General features: G+C 40.3%; 1 protein-coding gene across 1 annotated transcript in view; it reads left to right on the plus strand.

The window, feature by feature from the left end:
• Positions 1-8280: 8280 nt before the first annotated feature.
• The window catches only part of RNF128 (ring finger protein 128), a 63174-nt gene continuing 46273 nt past the window's right edge, over positions 8281-25181 (plus strand). Inside the window, exon 1 of the mRNA XM_030306124.1 lies at positions 8281-8773. Coding sequence (XP_030161984.1) covers positions 8281-8773 — 493 coding nt within the window. The remainder of the gene's footprint in view (positions 8774-25181) is intronic.

Consider the following 25181-nt stretch of genomic DNA (forward strand, 5'->3'; position numbering starts at 1 on the left):
GAAGAAATTGAATCGGTTATCAAAAATCTCCCAACAAATAAGAGTCCAGGACCAGATGGCTTCCCAGGGGAGTTCTACCAGACGTTTAAAGCAGAGATAATACCTATCCTTCTCAAGCTATTCCAAGAAATAGAAAGGGAAGGAAAACTTCCAGACTCATTCTATGAAGCCAGTATTACTTTGATTCCTAAACCAGACAGAGACCCAGTAAAAAAGAGAACTACAGGCCAATATCCCTGATGAATATGGATGCAAAAATTCTCAATAAGATACTAGCAAATCGAATTCAACAGCATATAAAAAGAATTATTCACCATGATCAAGTGGGATTCATTCCTGGGATGCAGGGCTGGTTCAACATTCGCAAATCAATCAACGTGATACATCACATTAACAAAAAAAAAGAGAAGAACCATATGATCCTGTCAATCGATGCAGAAAAGGCCTTTGACAAAATCCAGCACCCTTTCTTAATAAAAACCCTTGAGAAAGTCGGGATAGAAGGAACATACTTAAAGATCATAAAAGCCATTTATGAAAAGCCCACAGCTAACATCATCCTCAACGGGGAAAAACTGAGAGCTTTTTCCCTGAGATCAGGAACACGACAGGGATGCCCACTCTCACCGTTGTTGTTTAACATAGTGCTGGAAGTTCTAGCATCAGCAATCAGACAACAAAAGGAAATCAAAGGCATCAAAATTGGCAAAGATGAAGTCAAGCTTTCGCTTTTTGCAGATGACATGATATTATACATGGAAAATCCGATAGACTCCACCAAAAGTCTGCTAGAACTGATACATGAATTCAGCAAAGTTGCAGGATACAAAATCAATGTCCAGAAATCAGTTGCATTCTTATACACTAACAATGAAGCAACAGAAAGACAAATAAAGAAACTGATCCCATTTACAATTGCACCAAGAAGCATAAAATACCTAGGAATAAATCTAACCAAAGATGTAAAGGATCTGTATGCTGAAAACTATAGAAAGCTTATGAAGGCAATTGAAGAAGATTTAAAGAAATGGAAAGACATTCCCTGCTCATGGATTGGAAAAATAAATATTGTCAAAATGTCAATACTACCCAAAGCTATCTACACATTCAATGCAATCCCAATCAAAATTGCACCAGCATTCTTCTCGAAACTAGAACAAGCAATCCTAAAATTCATATGGAACCACAAAAGGCCCCGAATAGCCAAAGGAATTTTGAAGAAGAAGACCAAAGCAGGAGGCATCACAATCCCAGACTTTAGCCTCTACTACAAAGCTGTCATCATCAAGACAGCATGGTATTGGCACAAAAACAGACACACAGACCAATGGAATAGAATAGAAACCCCAGAACTAGACCCACAAACATATGGCCAACTCATCTTTGACAAAGCAGGAAAGAACATCCAATGGAAAAAAGACAGCCTCTTTAACAAATGGTGCTGGGAGAACTGGACAGCAACATGCAGAAGGTTGAAACTAGACCACTTTCTCACACCATTTACAAAAATAAACTCAAAATGGATAAAGGACCTAAATGTGAGACAGGAAACCATCAGAACCTTAGAGGAGAAAGCAGGAAAAGACCTCTCTGACCTCAGCCGTAGCAATCTCTTACTCGACACATCCCCAAAGGCAAGGGAATTAAAAGCAAAAGTGAATTACTGGGACCTTATGAAGATAAAAAGCTTCTGCACAGCAAAGGAAACAACCAACAAAACTAAAAGGCAACCAACGGAATGGGAAAAGATATTTGCAAATGACATATCGGACAAAGGGCTAGTATCTAAAATCTATAAAGAGCTCACCAAACTCCACACCCGAAAAACAAATAACCCAGTGAAGAAATGGGCAGAAAACATGAATAGACACTTCTCTAAAGAAGACATCCAGATGGCCAACAGGCACATGAAAAGATGTTCCGCGTCGCTCCTTATCAGGGAAATACAAATCAAAACCACACTCAGGTATCACCTCACGCCAGTCAGAGTGGCCAAAATGAACAAATCAGGAGACTATAGATGCTGGAGAGGATGTGGAGAAACGGGAACCCTCTTGCACTGTTGGTGGGAATGCAAATTGGTGCAGCCGCTCTGGAAAGCAGTGTGGAGGTTCCTCAGAAAATTAAAAATAGACCTACCCTATGACCCAGCAATAGCACTGCTAGGAATCTACCCAAGGGATACAGGAGTACTGATGCATAGGGGCACTTGTACCCCAATGTTCATAGCAGCACTCTCAACAATAGCCAAATTATGGAAAGAGCCTAAATGTCCATCAACTGATGAATGGATAAAGAAATTGTGGTTTATATACACAATGGAATACTACGTGGCAATGAGAAAAAATGAAATATGGCCTTTTGTAGCAACGTGGATGGAACTGGAGAGTGTGATGCTAAGTGAAATAAGCCATACAGAGAAAGACAGATACCATATGGTTTCACTCTTATGTGGATCCTGAGAAACTTAACAGGAACCCATGGGGGAGGGGAAGGAAAAAAAAAAAAAAAAAAGGACGTTAGAGTGGGAGAGAGCCAAAGCATAAGAGACTGTTAAAAACTGAGAACAAACTGAGGGTTGATGGGGGGTGGGAGGGAGGGGCGGGTGGGTGATGGGTATTGAGGAGGGCACCTTTTGGGATGAGCACTGGGTGTTGTATGGAAACCAATTTGTCAATAAACTTCATATAAAAAAAAAAATAAATAAAAAATAAAAGGCAAAAAAAAAAAAAAAAAAAAAAAAAAAAAAAAGAAATTGTGGTTTATATACACAATGGAATACTACATAGCAATGAGAAAAAATGAAATATGGCCTTTTGTAGCAACGTGGATGGAACTGGAGAGTGTAATGCTAAGTGAAATAAGCCATACAGAGAAAGACAGATACCATATGGTTTCACTCTTATGTGGATCCTGAGAAACTCAACAGGAACCCATGGGGAGGGGAAGGAAAAAAAAAAAAAGAGCTTAGAGTGGGAGAGAGCCAAAGCATAAGAGACTGTTAAAAACTGAGAACAAACTGAGGGTTGATGGGGGGTGGGAGGGAGGGGAGGGTGGGTGATGGGTATTGAGGAGGGCACCTTTTGGGATGAGCACTGGGTGTTGTATGGAAACCAATTTGTCAATAAATTTCATATATATATATATATATATATATATAAAGAAAAAAATAAAATAAAAAAAATAAATAAATAAAATGCAGGTTCTGACTCAGCAGGTCTGGAGTGGGACCCAAAATTCTTCATTTCTCACAAGCTCCCTGCTGATGCTGATGCTCCTGATCAACAGGTCTTATTCATAGGAGCAAGGCTCTGTTGCAGTTTGAAAAGAAATCACAGACAGAGGGATATGATTGGGGAAAGCCACAGAGTTACCCAGACAAGTCTCCACAGAGTGGAAGGACTTTGATGCAGTCATGATATGCAGTCTGGTTCTTAGCTTTGTAGGTTTTGAGATTTGATTGGTAGTATAACTAGAGATTGGGCTCTTGGGGACTGACTCACATTTAACCAAATTCACAAGACACAAATATCCATGCCAGAATGCCAACTGATTAATTTATAATGAGAAGTATAACTTCCAAGTGGACCAGATACTATTGTTTGCTGATCAGTGCATTATCTCCCTATAGGCATATTTACATGGGGAGCTAGCTGATAATAAGAAGGTTGCTTGACGAGGATGGACTCATAGCAAGGGGAGTTCATAGGATGATTTTAACAGTTACATGTCTTTAAGCTATAATAGTGTGATATCTCCATCTCCACAACTGGGCTAGACCTCCAGAATAGTGCTGCAGATGTTAGCTTCCTCACTAGTCTTTCTGCCTCCTGTCTTGTCTTCATACAATCCAGATGATCTATTTGAGCCTAGGTATGATAATAATCATTTATTTGTTCCACTGACTTCAATATAAATTCACAGTTTAAAACATCATTACAAAATGCTTAAAACATAGAGACAAGGGGCACCTGGGTGGTTCAGCTGGTTGAGTGTCCAACTCTTGACTTTGGCTCAGGTCATGGTTCCAGGGTCCTGAGGTCAAGCCCTGTGTCGGGCTCCACGCTGAGCATGGAGCCTGCTTAAGATTCTTCTCTCTCTCTCTCTCTCTCTCTCTCTCTCTCTCTCTCTCTGGTGTCTGGGTGGCTCAGTTGGTTAAGCATCCAACTTCAGCTCAGGTTATGATCTCCCAGTTCGTGGGTTTGAGCCCCGCATCAGGCTCTCTGCTATCAGCACAGAGCTTGCTTTGGATGCTCTGTCTCCCTCTCTCTGCCTCTTCTCTGCTGATGCTTGCAATCTCTCTCTCAAAAATAAATAAACATTAAAAAAAAAGATTCTAGCTCTCTCCCTCTGCCCCTCTCAACCACTCATGCATGCTGTCTCTAAAAACAAAAAAATTAAAAATTAAAAAATAGAGAGAAGTTGAAAAAAATAGTACAGTGAGTACCTATAGACCCACCATCTAGACTCAACAATTGCTATCATTTTGCCATATTTACTTTATGTGTGTGTGTGTGCCTATATGCACATATGTGTTGAATCCATACTCTTTAACACAATTTTCTAAACTCTTCATATTCTGGCACAGCCTACTTGTCCAGCTTCACTTTCCCTGGCTCTCCCTTTGCAACTTGCATCCCAGCCATACTTAACTATTTAATGTTAGTTCCCTGAATGCTCCTGGTGTTTTCATGTAATATATTATTGCCTATGCCTGAATATACTTACTCCCTTTTGCTTGATTAACTCTATTTGTTCTTAAAGACTCAGCCACACCGATGTTGCCATAGCACCCTACGTTTTTCTCAGTCATGACAGTTATTAAACTGTACTATTATCGTCTACCTCTCTGACTTTCCTACTAAACTGTGAACTCATTGAGGGTAGGGACTTTTTTTTTGTCTCTGTATACCTATGCCTCTCCAGTGGCTTGCACTTGGTAGGTGTTCAATAATCAGAAAATCCAACTGCCCACCAGAGGGTTCTACCTAGTTACATCATAGGCAACTCAAAATCAACGTGTCTATACTGAGCTCATCTCTCTTCCACCCGCTTCTGCCTATTTACACCCCTCCTCTGGGGTGCCTGGGTGGCTCAGTCTGTTTAAGCTTCCGACTTTGGCTCAGGCCATGATCTCAATGGTTCGTGAGTTCAAGCCCCGCTTTGGGCTCTGCACTGACCCTGTGGAGCCTTCTTGGGATTCTCTCTCTCTCTCTCTCTCTCTCTCTACCCCTCCCCCATTCGTGCTCTCTTTTTTTCTCTCTCAAAATAAATAAACTTTAAAAAAATAAATAAAGCCATCCTCCTGACTGAATGTCATCCAGTCTTCCAAGCCAAAAACCTCAGAGCAAACCCTAACTCTTCCCTCTCTTTCATCCTTCAACATAAATTTCCAATCTGTCCACCTCTCTTTATCTCTGCTACCTGTCTAGGCTGGGCCAGCTTCTTCTCTCACCTGGAGCACTCCTGAAAATCTTCTATCTCGGCCCACTCCTTCTCATCTTGTCCCCTCCAGTCTATTATCCACAGAGGAGCCATAATGATCTCTAAAATTCAGAGCTGATTATATTACTCCATGTGTAAACCCTGATTGTATTACTCCCTGCTTTTGGATAAAGTCCAAACTCCTCAGCTTTGATGAAAGGACTCTTGAGAACTGACCTCTGTGCACCCATAGAACTTTGTGTCTTGTACTCTTGGGTTCCAACCATTTTGTGTTTATAGAGCCTGTAGTACTTTTTGTCTCCCAACATTTTCAGTTTCATGCTTCAGCGCATTCCCTTGTATTGTTTTCTGCCTAGGAAGGCTAACCCTCTCAAACTCAGCATGGACAGGTGTCACCTCCTGTGGGCAGCTTTTCCTTACTTCCCAGCCTGGGTTAGGTTCCTCTTCTCTATTACCCGTTACTGCCCTGTGCACACCTCTGTCACAGCACTCACACTAAACACATATAGCTCTTTATACTGCAATAATAAGTTTGCTTGTTTGTCCCATTGAAACTAATTTATGAATTTTTTGAGAGCAGAGTTAATGTCTTATTTGCTTTTTTTCCTTTTTACCCCAGTGCTTAGTTGAGGGCTGGCATATAGTAGATGTGCAAGAAATACTTGTTTAAGAATGAATATTAACAAATGTCTCTCCAAACTTCATTTTTGTAGATGCCTTATAAAAGATCTCTTTATTTTTTTTAATCTTTATTTATTTTTGAGAGAGAGAGAGACAGAGTGCTAGCATGGGAGAAACAGAAAGAGAGGGAGACACAGAATCCGAAGCTCACCAATCATGGCTCGAATTCACCAATCATGAGATCATGACCTGAGCCGAAGTCCGATGCTTAACCCACTGAGCCACCCAGGTGCCCCAAAGATCTCTTTAATTTTAAATACATTGTTTCTTTAAAGTACAACATAGTCGATTGCCACACAGGTAATCGTTATTGAATTTTGTGTGTTCTTCAACAAATTCAGACAATTTCTAGAATTGTACTATTTCTTAGAGATGGTTGATCCTACGCTTTCCTTTTTCTGTAGGTAATTTTTATCTCAGAGATAAACATCATGCGTAGTTGGGGGTGTCATGCTGTTGGCCTCACATACCCACTTTGATCTCTTATGTTCCTTTTAGTATAATAGGGTTCATGTTTCACAGATTTGCCCATTTAATTTGGATTCTAGTGCTGTTTAGTTATGGTGTGAATTTTCCCTTAGGTTTGTCTCAAGCCATGAGTGTATCAAGTGAAAAATTGTCCCATTGCTTAATCTTTGGGAATAATATTGATTAAGTAAATGTTGGGCCAGGGACGGAGGGGAGTGTGACTGGGAATTTAACAAATGCTGGGCTGGATAAAGTGAATTGTCTCTTTGAACTGCAAATGTAGCTAAAACTGAAAATCCTGAACATCACTGTCTCTGATTATTATCTCAAAGTGACAACTTTAAGATTATTTACAAGCTATGGGGTCCCTGACCCTGTTTACTAATAATAGTATTTAACAGATATATTTTTTACACTGTGCTAAGCACTGTTCTAAGTGCTTTACATGTATGAACTCATTTAATCGTCTGAACAACTTTATGAGGTAGGTGATATTACTATCCCCATTTTACAGATGATGAGGAAACTGAGTCACAGAGAAGTAACTTTCCCAAGGTAAAAAGTTATCCATAACTGTTATACAACAGGTGTATTAATTCACTTTTGTCCAATGCATATTTCTTAAGCACCTCTTAAATGCAGTAATTGACAGGGCAGATAAAAATTGTACACTTAAAGTAAGGAGGAATCATAATGCAATAGTGCCATGCATGAATCACCAAGGTGAGTCAGGCTCCCTTCAGTTGGTGGGAAATGGGCAAAGATTATATAGCTAAGGTCAGGAATGGCGCAGATGTATAGATTCGAGTAAACCTGTTTGTGGAAGACGAGAGAAGAGACTTAGTTTTGATGTGTGTGAAACGGTAATTCTTTTCTGAGGACTAAGATTACTTTCAGAAGGGGCTTCTGATGCAGTCTATTTAGCACGAGGTAAGCGTCAGAAGGAAATACCCAGTATGACGCTTGTCTGGAGCAAGAAAGGAGAAAGCTTTAAAAAAAAAAAAAGTAACAATGCGCTTTTCCTGCCCCTCCCCCTCCAGAGAATCAATAAACAGCCTGCCTGCCCCCTCTCCGGACACCACCCACCCATCCGAATTCCCTTGACTACAACTCAGACCCTTCTGATTCGCGCTTTCCAGAAGTACTTTCACATTCTGGCACCTTAAGCCAGAAAAGGCCTTTAGGCAAATGTTTGGAGCGAAAAACCTATTCTTGCAACCCCAAACGGGCTCTCCTACTGGAGAGTTTTTACGGTCGCAGATGGTATATAGTTCCTGGCCTGTCCATTTTTTAGAACGCGACGCGACACACCTGGCCACACAGCCTCAGAGCCTACTCTAACTAGCCTGCCCATCCTGTTACCCTTTTAAGAGGCGGATCCCGCAGTGTCCTTTCCTCCCTCCCAGCCACCTCTACCCCCAGTCCTCTGGGCGGAGCTTCCAGCTAAAGCCCCAGAGCCCGACGCGGCCGCAGCAGTAGCGGCGAGGACCGGAGCTGCGAAGAGCTGCATCTGCTGCAGCCACTTCGCCGAGTCTACGTGCCTCGCGGCTCCCACCTAGCTCCGGCGCGTGCCGGCCCCTCTCCGCCTCCTTCCCACCTGGCGCGCACCTGGGCCCGGCCGGGTCCCGCCGAGAGCCAGGAGGGCGCGTGCCAGGGGCCCCTCGGGAACCGCAGAGCGCGCGCGCCATGGGGCCGCCGCCCGGGGCCGGGGTCTTGTGCCGCGGTGGCTGCGGCTTTTCCCGATTGCTGGCGTGGTGCTTCCTGCTTGCTCTGAGTCCCCAAGCCCCCGGCTCCCGGGGGGCCGAGGCTGTGTGGACCGCGTACCTCAACGTGTCCTGGCGGGTTCCGCACACCGGAGTGAACCGCACGGTGTGGGAGCTGAGCGAGGAGGGCGTGTACGGCCAAGATTCGCCGCTCGAGCCCGTGGCCGGGGTCCTGGTGCCGCCCGACGGGCCGGGGGCGCTCAACGCCTGTAACCCACACACGAATTTCACGGTGCCCACGGTCCCGGGGGACTGGGGAAGCGCCGTGCAGGTCTCTTGGTTGGCCCTCATCCAGCGCGGCGGGGGCTGCACCTTCGCAGACAAGATCCATCTGGCTTACGAGAGAGGGGCGTCTGGAGCCGTCATCTTTAACTTCCCGGGGACCCGCAATGAGGTCATCCCCATGTCTCACCCGGGTGAGTGCAGCTACTACATTGCGCCCCATCAACCCCCCTCCGAGGCCAGTTGTTTTTTTTTTTTTTTTTTTCCTCTTATTTTGCTCGGTGCTGTCTTTCCCCTATCCCCTTGCATCGCTGGGAAAACGAGTGCCCTTTCTGTCCCTACCAAGTGAGGCAGGGTCTTCTCCTTCCCGAGATCTCACCCTGCGTGGGGAGTGGGGCGAAAAAAAATCCTTCAGAATGTGCCTGTCTGGTGGAAAAGGGTAAGAGACCAACGGAGTGCGGAGGCTGGCAAGTCGAGAAGGACTGTTTGGGCTCCTTGGGTCGCCTTTTCCTGGTGTTCCACAAGGGTGCCTTGCGTTGGCTGCTTTGGTGGTGGGCATTGGCTTTGAAATGACTGGAGTGCAGGCGGCCTGGAAATCCCTTCCTCACTCTTTTTCCTGTTTAACAGCCTCAGGCCCGAGGCAGGTTTTGCCCTCCTCTCTCCCAGTTTTTCTCTCCCTGTTTCCTAGTATCAAGTACACGAGATTGTGTTACTGTGCCCTGTTAACCTCATTGCAGTTTGGGTGGAAACTTTGCCTAGTTTGGGGGCTCTTCTCTGCCCCGGGGTCTCGGGTCCCAAGCGACTGTCGGTATCAGTGCTTTCGTTTGCCTTTGAAACATCTGATTTCGGTTATTGAGTGGCCAAACAGGTGATTAATGTTACTGGAAAAAAAAAAAAGAGCTTTGTGGAAGAGGATGGCAAAGGCCTAGACTTTGGGAAAAATAGTCCAGGTGGGTCTTCAATTTGTGGAGATGGTGTGGGTTACAGTTTTTCCCTGTTGGGTGATTCTTCCAGAAACCTTCTCCCTATTTGTGATTAGGTAGTGACAGTGTATGTATGATCCGAAGCCCCAAAGGACAAAGAGAAAAAAAAATGGAGAAAAAGGAAGAGACACAAAATAGCAGTATATCATAGTTGTTCGAGAGCTGGGCCCCAAGTCAGACCTTGGTTAAATTCCAGCTCCATTGCTAACTAGTCCTGTGACCTTGGGCAACTTATTTGAAGTCTTTCGAGTCTGTGTTCCCTCATCAATCAAAAGGGAAAGAACTAAGAAAAACTACTCCCACAGGTTTGCCTTGAGGATGAAATGAACTAACGCCTGTAAAGAGTTTTAATACACCATCCTTTTCAGTAAAGGCTGATAGGATTAGCCTTTTGAGGAGTCACTGGAGAGATGAATCTGCTTATTTCAGTACTAGAGGCTTTGTGTTTTTCTTAAAGCGGTGGGTTTGGCCCTCCCTAGAGAGCACTTGCAAGGGTTGGGTGGTAAAATGGAAAGAGCACTGAACTGGAACTCAGGAGATCGGAGTTCTTTTAGTCCCTTCTTTGCCCCTAGCAGCTTTGTGACCTTGTACAAGTTACTCACTAGCCAAATGATAGTATAGAGTTAGGAGGTGGAGGCCAAATTGGCAGAGTGTGCAGAGACAAAAGCGAAGGAGATGAACTCTTAAGATCCCTTCCAGCTCTAAAATGCTGCGATTCTTAGATTTTAATATTGATTAAAGGAGCAAGTGTATCTCTCCTGGTTGATAAGTCATTGATTAGAATGAAATTATGTTTTAAAGTCTAATAAAAATGAAGAATAAGGATTTGGTAAATTTTAAAGTCCTTATGTTTCAATTGGCTATCTAAATGCAAAAGTTTAACTTTGTCTCTTCCAAGTGAGATTCGTTTGCATGAATGATTTGAAATTGAAGAGTACTCTTTAATAAGACAGTTCCTATTTAGATCACTTTTATCCTACTTTCTGTTAAGGATGTAAGCTTATATTTATGTGATAGTTTTAAGGGACACTAAAATTAATTTTTGTTGAGCTCCCACTAAGTGCCAAGCAGTCTACATACATCTTACTTATATGCTATTCAGAGACAATATGGTGTACTACAAAAAGCACAGGCATCATAGTCAAGAACGGGTGTCAAATTCTGGATTTAGCACACAATAGCTTTGTACCCTTGATCAGGTTCTGTAACTTTACTGAGTCTCAGTTTCTGCATCTGTAAGATGGAGATACTTATGTTGCTGGGATTGTTTTCTTCTTTTTTTTGTAATTTAAAAAACTTTTTTAATGTGTATTGATTTTTGAGAGAGAGGGAGACAGAGTGCGAGTGGGGGAGGGGCAGAGAGCAAAGGAGACACAGAATCTGAAGCAGGCTCCAGGGTCTGAGCTGTCAGCACAGAGCCTGGTGCCGGGCGTGAACCCAGGAAACATGAGGTGGTGACCTGAGCCGAAGTTGGATGCTTTACCGACTGAGCCACCCAGGTGCCCCTACGTTGCTAGGATTAAGGATAATATATGTAAACCACCTAGCAGATAATAATCACACTCAATTAAAGTTGGTTATTACAGTAGGTTAAAGCCAGCAAGATGCAGAAAACATACAAATAGATGCTTATGCAGCTGTCAGTTTAAATAGAATCATGGCTGTTTTTATTTGTTTGTTTGTTTTTTTTTAACGTTTTATTTATTTTTGAGACAGGGAGAGACAGAGCATGAACAGGGGAGGGTCAGAGAGAGGGAGACACAGAATCTGAAACAGGCTCCAGGCTCTGAGCTGTCAGCACAGAGCCTGATGTGGGGCTCGAACTCACGGACCGTGAGATCATGACCTGAGCCGAAGTCGGCCGCTTAACCGACTGAGCCACCCAGGTGCCCCAAAATCATGGCTGTTTTATTTCAAGATACTGTCTAGAAATAAAGGCCTAAATATTGAGCACTTAATTAAGTGACACTCAGAAAGGTATTTTGAGACTTAAAAATTTTACTACTGAGATGATAACTACAGCAAATTTTACCACTAGGCTAACTAGCCATAAAAAGCTAGCTAGTTACTTGAAGTATAGAATCACATTTCTTCCATGAATGCCTCGAGAAACTTCTTTTCAACACAGGGGACAAAATCACTTTGCATTTCATGCACGTGTGTTGTTGAATATTTGCTCCCAAAGTTTTGTATTGTTTGCTTTGCTCATTCCTGAGAGTTAGCCTAGGCTAGGGTTCATTGTAATCTCTGGTCAGAAACAACTTATCTGGGATCTTAGTGGCAAAGAGGTAGGACTGAGGTTTAAATGTTGATTAACTCAGTATGTATTGTCTTGAATTACCCAAGGGCCACCAAATGTGGAAAAGCCATTGCTGTTGTCTTTGTTTATGAAACCTCTCTTTAGCCATTCTCACAGGAGTGCTTGAATTGTTTGCCTTTTGAATTTAGGATGAACATCCATACTCTCCCCTATCACAGTCCTGGGAACATGAAGACCCATTTGTTTCAAGGAACAGAACTAACTGGTTTAGAGCAGTTGCTTTAACACTTTTGTTTATTGTAGAGGAACTCCACTATATAAAGAGCAATCAGTCAGGAAAATGAGGCTGTTTTTATGTATACCGAAATTTCACAAAAGGTAGTCATAGCCTTGCATCAACCCATGCAGTTTATTTCTGTCTATTGTTTTGGGTTGCAAAGTATCCAGAAAAATCCTGATTTACACAGATAAATAATTGCAAATGATAGATGTTTATTAACAGCTTGTCTTACAGTCTCTGGATATTTTTCAACCACATTGATCCAGAGTCCTGGAAGGGAATTAGGAGAAAATTTTGGTTTCCAAGGTTAATCACTATTCATATATCTTATCTTAAATATGAAAATGAGATAAGCAGCCAAAACTTAGAGTAAGCACTAAAGCCATGTAAAATGTAGGACTGTCATGATGAGACACGTTACATATGTTATTGTGCAACTGACTGTTCTGCTTTTGCTGGGCAGATGGGCCTGAACCTTGCATGCTATCTAATTGAGCACAGCCCACGGGTTGAAGTGCTGTAGGTACCTGCTTGTACAATTTTCCTCGAGTAAACATGTGCAGGCATGAATTAATTGAAAGACCTGAGCAGTGCTACAACCTTCATAATCCATGACACATTTATGGGAACTTGAAACATATTCCAAGGCATGACAGGGTAAGTGTTATTCCTGAGGGTTGTAAAAAAGTGAATGAACCAAGCAGTTTAAGTTAATGATTTGGTGGTCTCCAATGAGATGTATAAAACAGTTGCTTGTATACATTGTTGAAAGACAGTAGAACATATTAACAGGTTGGGCTCTGCCACTTCAGATTTTTGGTCAGATTTTGGTCAACTTAGGATGGGGTTACACCTCTGATTACCCCATTATAAATTGAAAATATCAGTAAGTCGAAAATGCACTTAATACACCTAACCTACCAAACATCATAGTTTAGTGTAGCCTACCTTAAACATGCTTAGAACACCTCCCTTAGCCTACAGTTGGGCAAAGGCATCTAACACCAAGCCTGTTTTATAATAAAATGTGGCTATCTCATGTAATTGGTTGAAAACTGTACAGATAGTGAAAAACAGAATAGTTGTAGGGTACAGAATGGATGTAAATGTAGATTGTTTACCCTCACGACCGCATGGCTGGCTGGGAGTGCCAGGTCACTGCCGCTGCCCAGCATCACTGCTGGCCTCACTACTGCATATTGCTAGCCCCAGAAAAGATCAACATTCCAAATCCAAAGTTTCTACTGAATGTGTTTTACTTTGATACAGCCATTGAGTCGATCCATTATTAAGTCAGGGACTTTCTGTATTTTAAAAATCTTAGGCCAGTTATTTTACTTTTCTATGTGCCTGTTTTCTCCTGTTTAGGATGGTCTTAATAATACACTTTCCTCATAAAGTTGCTGGGATTAAATGAGATAATACAAATACAGTATTTAACACAGTGCCTGGCATATAAGGAAGCTCCTGAAATATTTTTTTATCACGATCAAGATAGTTAAATAAATGTATTCTGGAAAACAAAAATGGAGTCTGATGTTTGTAGTACATACTTTGAAAATGAATAGCCTAGAGTACTAAATCCACATTACTTGGAATCCTAACTTTCACACTTTAGGAATAGGGTGAGTAGACTGAATTCTTCACAAGAAAGTCATCTTTGGGCCCACCTGTGTTTGTCATTCTTTTTTCAAATAACTATTTCTACCACCCTCAAGCTACCAATCTTTTCATTCACAAAGGACTTCAAGATAATATTTTGTACTGATTTATCACCACCCAATCCCTTCTCAACCACTTGACATTTAATTTTTATTCTGCTTTTTTCCTAGGATGTTGACTTTGAAGAGAACCTTTTTTCAATAGAGAGGTTCAAACGAGGATGAGAAGAGACTGGGTGGTGATGGTTTACCAATGTAAAGAACCATTTCAAAATCCATTTCTAGATACATCCTTTTTGATATTTCTGCTGTACCATATTTAACACTGTTGACCACTGCTCTGAAATTCTCCCAAGCTGTCTTTTACTTCTCTTATCTCTCTTTTGTTTCATTTTGGTTGTTTTATTAATTCATTCATCTAACACCTCTTCTTCCTGGTGTTCACACCGGGCCACCACCACCCTTGCCTCCAGTAAATGCCACATCCAATTGATTCTATCACTTTAAATCTCACATATGTCCCATTCTCCCTTGCAACTGTTATTACCCTGCTTTTAGTTCCTGTGTCTTCTCATAGGAACAAATGCTTAGCCTCCTAATTGTTCTCCCTGCCACTGATCGGTTGTTTCTTCCTTCTAGATCTTCCACATTGCCGCTGGAACACAGCTCTGATCACATCTGTGCCATCGTGTGAAAAGCCATTGCTTACAGATTTTACACTCCATTTCCCAGCATGGGATACAAGACTCTTAATCTGGTCCCAACATACTTTCAAAGCTTTATGTACCTCTTCTCTCATATTGATCCCTAAATGCCCTCTGTCCTTTCCCATTATCATTCCTTTGTTTATACTTCTCTTTTGCCTCTATACCCTTTTTTTCCCAGCTCTGCTTGCCAAAAACTTACCCATCCTTCAAAACCCAACACAAATGTCTCATCTTTGAAGCCTTTGTCAATTCCTTCCTTTACTCTTCCCACCACAGTCCACACCAAAAACAAAATAATCCTTTTGTTTTAGCTCCCATGGCATTCCGTGTCTTATAGTACTTTTTGCATTTTACTGGTAGTTATGTGTTTATATGTTTTACCTTCCTACTGGATTGTAGTTATTTTAATATTTTATTTTCATATTCCTCATGGGAACCTTTGTACTGTGTGTGCTCTGAAAATGATTGTCGAGTTGCTTTAAATACCCAAGAATGAAAAAAAAAAATACCCAAGAATGAAAAGAATTCCAGAGGGTCATAAGATTCACTAGAAAAGTATTTAGTGGGGAAGGGGATTGAAATCCAATTCATTGAGCATTTATCAAGGATATATTGTGTGCATACTATGCTTCTTACCTGAATATACAAAATAAGGTAAATTAGGAGGAATAAGAGTGTACAAATTCTTCCAGATTGCAGGCTCCTTAATTTCTATGGTAATCACCATCATGGGCCAGTTAATGGGTTTTTATCCATTTTTTATTTTTTTATGCCTTCACTAGTTTATTCACGCAATGTATGTTTACTGAGTGCCTACTCTGTTCCAAGCACCGTGAGAGAGAGTTATGAACACAAACATTCTGCATTTTAAAGGAAAAGACAGTGAACAAGTAATGATTTCATTGTTCTGTATTCCATTATTTCATAAAAATTGTTAGAGATTGATTTTATGGAAATACAACAGAAAGTTGCAACTTCTGCTCTCGTCATTGGATTCCACACACCCTGTCATCTGTTCTGGTTGTCCATCCTCACTCTCCAGGTTGCTGAGCTTGGGTCATAAGTATGGTTTATGTATTTTTAATGGCAAAATGACTTATGTAACAAAGAGATAGTGAGAATGAGTATTTACATTGAACTTTCCCTGTTCTGTTTTTTTGTTTTGTTTTAAAAGCTTGATTTACACCAGCATTCAATTTATGTCTCCACTTAAAATGCTTCCACTGAATTTGTTGGTGATATGTGGAATTCCATTACATAAAAACCTTTAAAAAATAGCTTGATCAGCAAATTATTTTTTTTTAAGATTTTATTTTTAAGTAATCTGCACTGAATGTGGGGCTCAAACTCACAACCCAATATCAAAAGTCACATGTTCTCCGACTTAGCCAGCCAGGCACCTCAGATATTGTTTTTCTAAGCACATAAAGAACTCCATGCCCCCCTCAGTCCCTGGAAGATGTGTTATCTCCTACAGAATGCCATATTTAATCTGTTCCCAGCCTTAAATGGAATAAACAGAGTATCAAAGACATTTTCTGTTATTTCTGATTATGAAGTTAATCCTGCTTCTTGCAGAAAACTTGGAAAACACAGAAAATCATAAAACTAAAAATTATGCATAATTCCTGGGGCGCCTGGGTGGCTTAGTCTGTTGAGCGTCTGACTTCAGCTCAGGTCATGATGTCACAGTTGGTGGGTTCGAGCCCCATGTCGGGCTCTGTGCTGACAGCTCAGAGCCTGGAGCCTGCTTTAGATTCTGTGTCTCCCTCTCTCTCTGCGCCTCCCCTGCTCGTGCTCTGTCTCTTTCTGTCTCTCAATAATAAATGCTAAAAAATTTTTTAAAAAACTATGCATAATTCCACAATACCATTAATATTCCTTCATGTTTCTTTTTCATGTGTAGATAGGGTTTTATATCCTACTTTTATCATAATGGTTATTTTTTATAAGTATTAATGTATTAAGAAAATAAAATTTAAAGGAAAATATAAAAATCCATAAATAGAAGCATTTTATCATTTTGGGGTATTTTTGTTATTTTCTTCTTTTGCTCTGTATATATATTTAAAGAATTATAATTATATATTGTATGTACAGTTTTGTATCCAGCTTGTTATTGTAAGCATTTCCCTATGTAATTAAAAATAGAGGATTCCCTTACAAGTTGAATGGGGTAAGTTTTGAGGGGGGTAGGGATCGAGCTTCTCTTTCATTAACTGGCAGAAAGGAAGTGCTGAAATGGTGACAGGGAGGATTATGAATTGGTACATTTAAAAAATGGGGCGCCTGGGTGGCTCAGTCTGTTAAACATCGGACTTCAGCTCAGGTCATGATCTTGCAGTCCATGGGTTCAAGCCCCGCATCAGGCTCTGTGCTGACAGCTCAGAGCCTGGAGCCTGCTTCGGATTCTATGTCTCCCTCTCTCTCTCTGTCCCTCTCCCACTCACGCTTTGTCACTCTCTCTCAAAAATGAATAAATGTTAAAAAAATTTTTTTAAGCAAAAATATGCTCTATAGAGATTTATGTAAATATATATACTTCTGGCCATAAACGTGATCTGGTCTAACCCATATGCATTACCTATTGTGTACTTGGTCTTTTGAAAGGTTTGATCACCATTTGTACCTTTAGTTTCTCTTCTCCCCATAATATTCCTATCGGTGATGTCTTTGTCACAAATGAGTTTTGCACCTAATTAATTTCCTTGTTGCTTGGTGAAGTAGCACCTCATTGGCTAAGATCGCTTTTCGTTTTCATGACGACCACTGAACTGTAAATTATTGGTTGGGGTTTTCCCCAGAGTTTACTTGATAGGGTACCACAAATATTATCTTAGGGACAAAAAATTTTTTGTATATGTAAATTTTGTTGAAGTATAACATACATACCAATGAGGTACAGAAATCATTAGTATATAGCTCAGTGAATTTTCCCAAAGTAAACATGCCTGTGTAGCCAGAGCCTAGATCAAGAAACAGAACAGTACCAGAACCCTAGAAGACTACCTCACACCCCAAGATGAAGAATTTTTGAACTTTGTCTCTTCAGGGAGTGACCTCTTGCAGCATGTGGTAGGAACTCAGTCACCCACAGAAACGCTCTCTTTCACTGCTCCGGAGCTAGTTAACTGTGACGCTCCTCAACTATATAGTGTAGGGAGTTATTTCCAAGCACAGAGTACATGCACTTTTTGATGCAGTTACCAAGCCAGTTCAGAGTTGCCACATTTTGCTGTGAACACCCACTTTGGAGCCCTATGAGCAAAGCAGAGTACAAGGGCTCTTTGTTATTATTGTATTTCCTGTTCTTTTTTCCTCTTTCAGCTGTATGTGCGTGTCTTTCTATATATCATGGCATATACTTGCTGCTTGAATTTACCCATAGACTTATTATAGTATTCATTTCTTTTGAAAAGAAAGTTTGGTGATTCATGCCTGACATCATGGAGGCTGTTAGGATCAGGACCTAGTCGTGATTTACTTGGTTTTAATGCTTGAAGGCTTAAGTTAGATACAAATCAGTGATTTTGAGTTAACCCTCTTTATTTTTGCTTTTTTGAAAGAAGATGGTCTAGAACTCCCTTGTTGATGTGTGTGTTTCTCAAGACATTTATCATTTCAGATAAAATGTTGAAGTAGCTTAGTTAATTAAATGCTGCCTTCAACTAATAAAAAGTCTTAGCTTTTAAGAAGAAAATACACCAAAATGTTAACGTTGGTTATTTCTGGTTGGTAAAATTATGGGTGATTATTGTTCTTTTCATTATGTTTTTCTTATTTTCTGAATTTCCTATAATGAGTATGTCTTATACTTGTAATCAGAAAAAAATCCATTATTTAAAAAAAAATTTTGTATGTTTATTTTTTGACAGAGACAGAGTATGAGAGGAGGAGGGGCAGAGAGAGAGGGAGACACAGAATCCGAAGCAGGCTCCAGGCTCTGAACTGTCAGCACACAGCCCGGATGTGGGGCTTGCACTCACGAACTGTGAGATCATGACCTGAGCCTAAGTTGGATGTTTAACCGACTGAGCCACCCAGGCGCCCCTGTTATTTTTTAAAAAACCCAAAATATTCCAATACCATTGATAAATCCTAAAGGAAGCATTAATAATGTGACTATAGCAACAACAGGAACAAATCATATCTGATAATAGAAATGACTTACAGACTATTAGGAGAATTTAAAGAATTGTTTTGGCCTTTTGAATATATCTAACCTGTATGATTGTTAATGTCGTCCTTTCTTGTTAACACTAAGTGGTTTCTTCATATGTAAAATGAACCTTGAACACTAAAGAACTTTAAAATTTTTTTTTTCAACGTTTATTTATTTTTGGGACAGAGAGAGACAGAGCATGAACGGGGGAGGGGCAGAGAGAGAGGGAGACACAGAATCGGAAACAGGCTCCAGGCTCTGAGCCATCAGCCCAGAGCCTGACGTGGGGCTCGAACTCACGGACCGCGAGATCGTGACCTGGCTGAAGTCGGACGCTTAACCGACTGTGCCACCCAGGCGCCCCATAAAGAACTTTAAAGACTAATTTTTTCCTATTTTAATGTGAAAAAATTCTCTTTACCCTTCATATCACTATTTACATATATTTTTTTCTTTCCCCCTTACACACATACCCACCTCTTACCTTTCTTGGTATTTTTGCTTATTTCCCATGAGAATCCTGCTTCCCCTCACTTGCCCCCTTCAATATCTGTTCTTGTCAGTACTTAATAGTGCTAAGTTTAACAGCTTTGTATGAAGAATCAAATATATTGGCAATTTTCATTTATGACACGCTGGGTTCATCTGATGACAGTAGTTTTTGTCACTCTAGGAAAGAGGAAAATTTATTAGAGTAAGGGCGGAGGAGAATCATAATATTCTTATGTTACACCTTATTAATGATATGCAGAACATACAAGCTCAATCAAGATGATATTTAAGACATCATTAAAATCGAATTACTTGTTTTTAAAATTAGCATGTCCCTTGAAATGATAGCCCACTATACAAAACTCTACCAGTTGGCAGTTTGCACAGAAACTCCTATTCAGGGGTGCCTTCTACACCACTTCTTTCCTTCTGAGAGCAGATTTTGTATCCTATGTTTCCACCCTCTTCCCCTGCCTTTCATAGCATGATTAATTTTACCTTAGATAATGTTACACACATACCCTCACACCCTCTTGGAGCCCCATGTTCTTTTTTAAAAAATCTGAGCTTCTTTCTGTGGGGTTCCACTTCTTTTGAAGTGAAATTTAACATAACAAGTCAGCGCTCTCCTATTTAACAACCTTGAATGTGTCCATAACTTACTCCCACAATCTCCACAAAAACCACCCATTAGCCATGTAATCCTCCTGAATATATATGTATTTTCTTATGTCCTGGTATTTAAGATAAGTTTGAAGTGCTTTTGTGTGTTTTGCTTTAGTTATTCCAGTGATCCTGCTTCCTGAAAAGTTTTATTACAAGTATGGGCTAAATAATAGTTCATAATTTGCTTTGCAGTTTTTAGTTCTCAACACCTTTCACATGTAATCATTTGTAGGCTCATTTGGGAACCCAAACACTGTTTAGCACATTACTATGGGAAAATATGCTGCCTTTACTTCCCAACAGCTGACTTACAAGTGAATAGGTGAAACACAACCCACTAGGGTTACCTTTGTAGCTTTTGTTCATAATGATAGCCTGGTGAAATATACTTTATTATATTATTCCTGATTATGCTGGTTTAGAATTTTCTCTGCTTATTTAGTGTCTTTGTAATGTCGATTCAAGCTTTACCTCACCTTTTCTGTGTGTTTCACCTTGAGGACTCTGCATTTTGTTTTCCTAACCTATGGTGATCTCAGAAGTTGGCTTATTTTAATAGCATTTGTAATGTTCGTGAAAGTTTTAAGAACGTAACTGATTTGTAAATCAGTTAGCCATTAATACATTTTCAAGTTGGTACATCTTTTCTCATTGTAGAGGATTTCAACAGGCATTTAGATGAAAGCTAGAAAATGTGATTATATTGCGGTTGTCATTCATAGATCTATGAGCAACCTATATTTAACATCGCCCCAAAATGATTTGAGTTGTAATGGTATTTCAAATTCCTGTTTTCCACCACCATCATTTCATTTTGGCAAGAGGACAGGATGTTTAAGAGAGACCAAAACTGGCTAGTGCCAGCTCACCAGTCACCTCCCTTACCCTAATCCCCCAACCTCCAACCCTTTTTGCTGTTCCTATTTGACTGATGCCTTTTGGTTGAACTGATGAAGAGGAGCATATTGATTTACCTTGAGTAATGTAATGAAAGACAAGCGGATTATTCTTTGATGATAAGGAAAGCTACATGATTGCTCTATTTTTATTTCAGTATATTGTACCAAAGATGAATGTGGTCTATTTGAAATTGAGAGATAGCATATTACAGTGGAAGAATGGGTGTCCCTGAGTCTGACTGCTTAGCTTGATTTTAGTTCTACCAACTAATAAATATGTAATCTTGGACGAGTTGTGAAACCTGGACTTCATTTATCTTGTTCATAAAAAGTGGAATAATAATGCCCATTTTCTGTGATGTTGTAAGTAAAGTGTTTGTCATGGAGTGGGCATTTAGCAAATGTTAGTTCTCTTGAATCTTTTGCTAACGTTTTTTATTACTAAACGTGCTGTTTCTCCTTTGGTTATTACAGCTGTTCCCTACTACATTTTGAGATATGTAATTGTTTTAGATGTAAACGCAGGGAAAAAAACCATGCCATCCAAATTTCTGGTTTTCTGGGCTGGTTTTGAGAAATTCAGGGAGAAATCACATAATCAAGAAACTAAAACAACTATCTTGTTCTTCTCCATGTGCATTTTCATTTTAAGGAGCAACAACTCCTTAAAATCAAGATGTTCATCCCTAACAATAGAAATGGCTGTGGACCTTTTGATGGCACAGTGATAAAGAGAGGGGATTTAGGAATCAGATGGATTTTGATTTGAATCCCAACACTGTAGTGTAATAGCTTTATAACCTTGGCCAAATTAACCTCTTGAAGACTCAGTTTTTTCGTCTATAGAATGTGGGGGGAGGGGGGTGATGGTAATAACTGTACCTACCTCATAGGGTTATTGTGAGGGGTAAATCAGATAATATACAAAGCACTAAGTATACAGCCTGGTTCATTAAAGGATATTTTAACCACCTCCTCACCCTCATCTATAGCACTTTTTTTTGGAGACTGACAATGCATATCACTGCAGGGCTTCTCAGAGCCTCTGATATGCTAAAGAAGTACTGTTCAACACTGTTAAATGAAATATTTTCTAAATTTGTTTATCTATAGACTCATTTTCTCTTAAAATACTTAACACCTGAAATAGAATTTGGAAAACACTGATTACCATGCACTTGATAGCTTCTCTTTCCTTCCCTCCTCCTGCCTCATTTTCAGACTGGCCTCAGGCTTTAACTGTATCTATTGTCAATGTCAAGGAACTAGTTACCTCACTATGATAAGAACAGAATGTTTTTGACTGTGATAACAAGCATTTTAGTTATATTTCTTTGTACTAATGTGGTACTTTTTATATCAAACTAATGTAACTTCAAAGTGTAGTTTTACAGCCTAGATTTATTTTCCTTATTGACTTTCAGAAACAATTTATTGTGAAAGTGTAAAATCACATGGTTTATGTTTATTAAAAAAATTTTTTTTAATGTTTATTTTATTTTTAAGAGAGAGAGATACAGGCATGAGCAGGGGAGGGGCAGAGAGAAAGGGAGACACAGAATCCAAAGCAGGCTCCAGGCTCTGAGCTGTCAGCACAGAGTCAAGGAGCTCAAACTCAAGAACCAGGAGATCATGACCTGAGCGGAAGCTCAATGCTTAACAGACTGAGCCACTCAGGCGCCCCTTATGTTTGTTTTTATATTTAGTGTGTGGACCTTAGTACAAAAGTTAACTTTTGTAATACTTCATACAGGAGGAAATTTAATATTCTCAGTTAGTACACTGTTCTTATTTATGAATTTTTTTATACTAAATGATACGAAAATTTCTGCAGAGGCATACCAAATTCTCTTTTTCTCTAATCCAGATACCTCATAGAATACTAATGGGACACCTGTAACTTTTGTACCCTTGGGTTCTTATGACCAGATCAAAATGAATACCTTATCCCTAAACACAATGTTGTTCCTAATTTTAATGATTAATGAATTTTCCAATGTAATCCCCCTATTACAATCTATACCTGAAGAGAATGCATACAAAAAGTTCCAAATTCAGCAAAAATTTGAATACCCTTTATGCCCAGCACTGTACTGGATGCTGTGGTAGTAAAAGAGTGAGAAGGGAATAGCTAAAGATAAACAATGACATGGTCCTTTCCTTCCAGGGAACCTCATCTTTTCAGGCCTTATTGCATTTTTTTAACTAAGGACATTTTAGTCTGACATTGAAATATCAACTTAGTTGGGGCTTTTAGGCACCTGGGTGGCTCAGTCCATTAAGCTACCGACTCTTTTTTTTTTTTTTAATTTTTTTTTTCAACGTTTATTTATTTTTGGGACAGAGAGAGACAGAGCATGAATGGGGGAGGGGCAGAGAGAGAGGGAGACACAGAATCGGAAACAGGCTCCAGGCTCTGAGCCATCAGCCCAGAGCCCGACGTGGGGCTCGAAGTCACGGACCGCGAGATCGTGACCTGGCTGAAGTCGGACGCTTAACCGACTGAGCCACCCAGGCGCCCCAAGCTACCGACTCTTGATCTCTGCTCAGGTCATGATCTCAAGGTTTGTGAGTTCGAGCCCCTCCTGGGCTCTGCACTGGCAGTGTAAGCCTGTTTGGGATTCTCTCTCTCTCTCTCTCTCTCTCTCTCTCAATCTCTCTCCCCCTCTCCCTCTCTCTCCCTCTCTTCTCTTTCCCTCTCCCCCCTCCCCTCCCAGCCCCCCTTCCCCTCCCCCGCTCACGTGCACTCACACTCTAGCACTCTCTCTCTATCTCAAAATAAACATTAAAAAGAATAGATGGGGCTTTTAGATCTACACAAAAATGGCACTCACTAGAGTTTGAAAGTATTTAAGGTACAAAGTGCATGTCCCTTCCATACATTCTTGGACCAGTTTCACCTGGTCTGAAAGGTTGCAGGTAAAGTGGCAAGTGGTACAGACCATGTCCCAATTTCATTGTAGGTCTAGGCTGTGGCTTGCTTTTGTGCTCATGTTTTCCCCCTGGATACAGCAACATTTTGTTCACTGGAATTCTCCTTCCCAAGGTCTCGTGTTATAGGAAAACAGAACTGATTAACACAAGGACAAAGGGTCACCAACATTTCTTATGTTCATTTGTATAAGTTTTCTTTGCCTCAAACCCCTAAATCTCCTGTTTATCTTTTTACACTGCCCAACAAATATCGTTCTAATTGTTATTAGCCTGTTGTGTATATGTTGCTAGTCAGTAGTTGCTTCACCTTGCACCATCAAATATTCTTATCAGATTCTGAACAGCTCTGGATATTGCACAATTTATTATCCCGAAGGATTGAATAAGTACATTGATGTTGTAGAGTTTGCCGACTGACATTCCTCCAGAAAACATTAACATATATTAATGTTTAGCATTAACATATAGCAACATATAGCAACACCAAATGTTGAATTTGCTTTCTAGAAACCTTGCTACCCCAAAACAAAAACTATGACCATAGACCTTTAGCATAAAAATTTTAATACAATTACAGAATACCCTATTAATTAGATAACATGTATGCTACAATTTGTACATGGCCTTGTAATAGCATATCTTATTTTCTTTTCCTCAGCATCAGCACAAATTTAGAGTTGTGTAGATATTCAGCCTCTTCCAAGTGGTGTGTAGACATTCAACCTCTTCCAAGTGTTTTAAGACTTTTATATCCTCTGAACCTCCTCATAAGCGTCTAAATTACCAGTCTCCTAGTGAGCCAGGATGACTGTGTTGTAACTTGAGGTTGGGGCTGAAATGGCACCTGTCCTAGCTCCTGAATTTAAGTGGGAAACTGAGGCATAGTCAAGCCCCAGGTTGGAGAGGGATTATTGCCACCATTAGCACTACTCTGCCAGTATGGTAATTTCAGGGGGATCAGCACTGTGGCAGTAAGCGTCACATTAAACCCAAAGTCTATAGAGTAGAATTAGTGTTTAACTTTTTATCTGTGTGTCTATAATACATCCTTTCTGTGGGGAGGCATGCCCTGTCAAGATATGTGGTCTTTGACTGTAGGGAGGAGGCACACCTTAGACTCTGTTTTCTACAATTATCTTTAAGGATAAATTTGTTTTCAGATTGAATCAAGATTCACATTATCATTAAGTATAGCATACTTAAAATTGCTTTATCAAACATTTATTTGACATATATTATGTGCCAGGCACTCTGCTAGATGTTGTAGATACAGTGATGAAAGACTCAGTCCCTAACCTGCAGGAGTTCATAGTTAGTGAAACACAAATAAACCAGATAACTTCAAGGGAAGTCTGCACTAGACAGTGTGAAAACAATACCTAACCCAGATGGGTCAAGCTCTTATAAAAGGTTGAACTTTATTCTGTAGGTGAAATGGAGCTCTTTAAGGGCCTTTAGCAAAGGAACAATATGAATATTTTTCCCTTTTAGAAAAATTTGTCTGGTAGCTGTGAGAAGAATGAATGGGAGGCTAATACTGATGGTTTGAAGACCAGTT

Source organism: Lynx canadensis, chromosome X (assembly GCF_007474595.2).
Source record: "Lynx canadensis isolate LIC74 chromosome X, mLynCan4.pri.v2, whole genome shotgun sequence".
Taxonomy (NCBI): Eukaryota; Metazoa; Chordata; class Mammalia; order Carnivora; family Felidae; genus Lynx; species Lynx canadensis.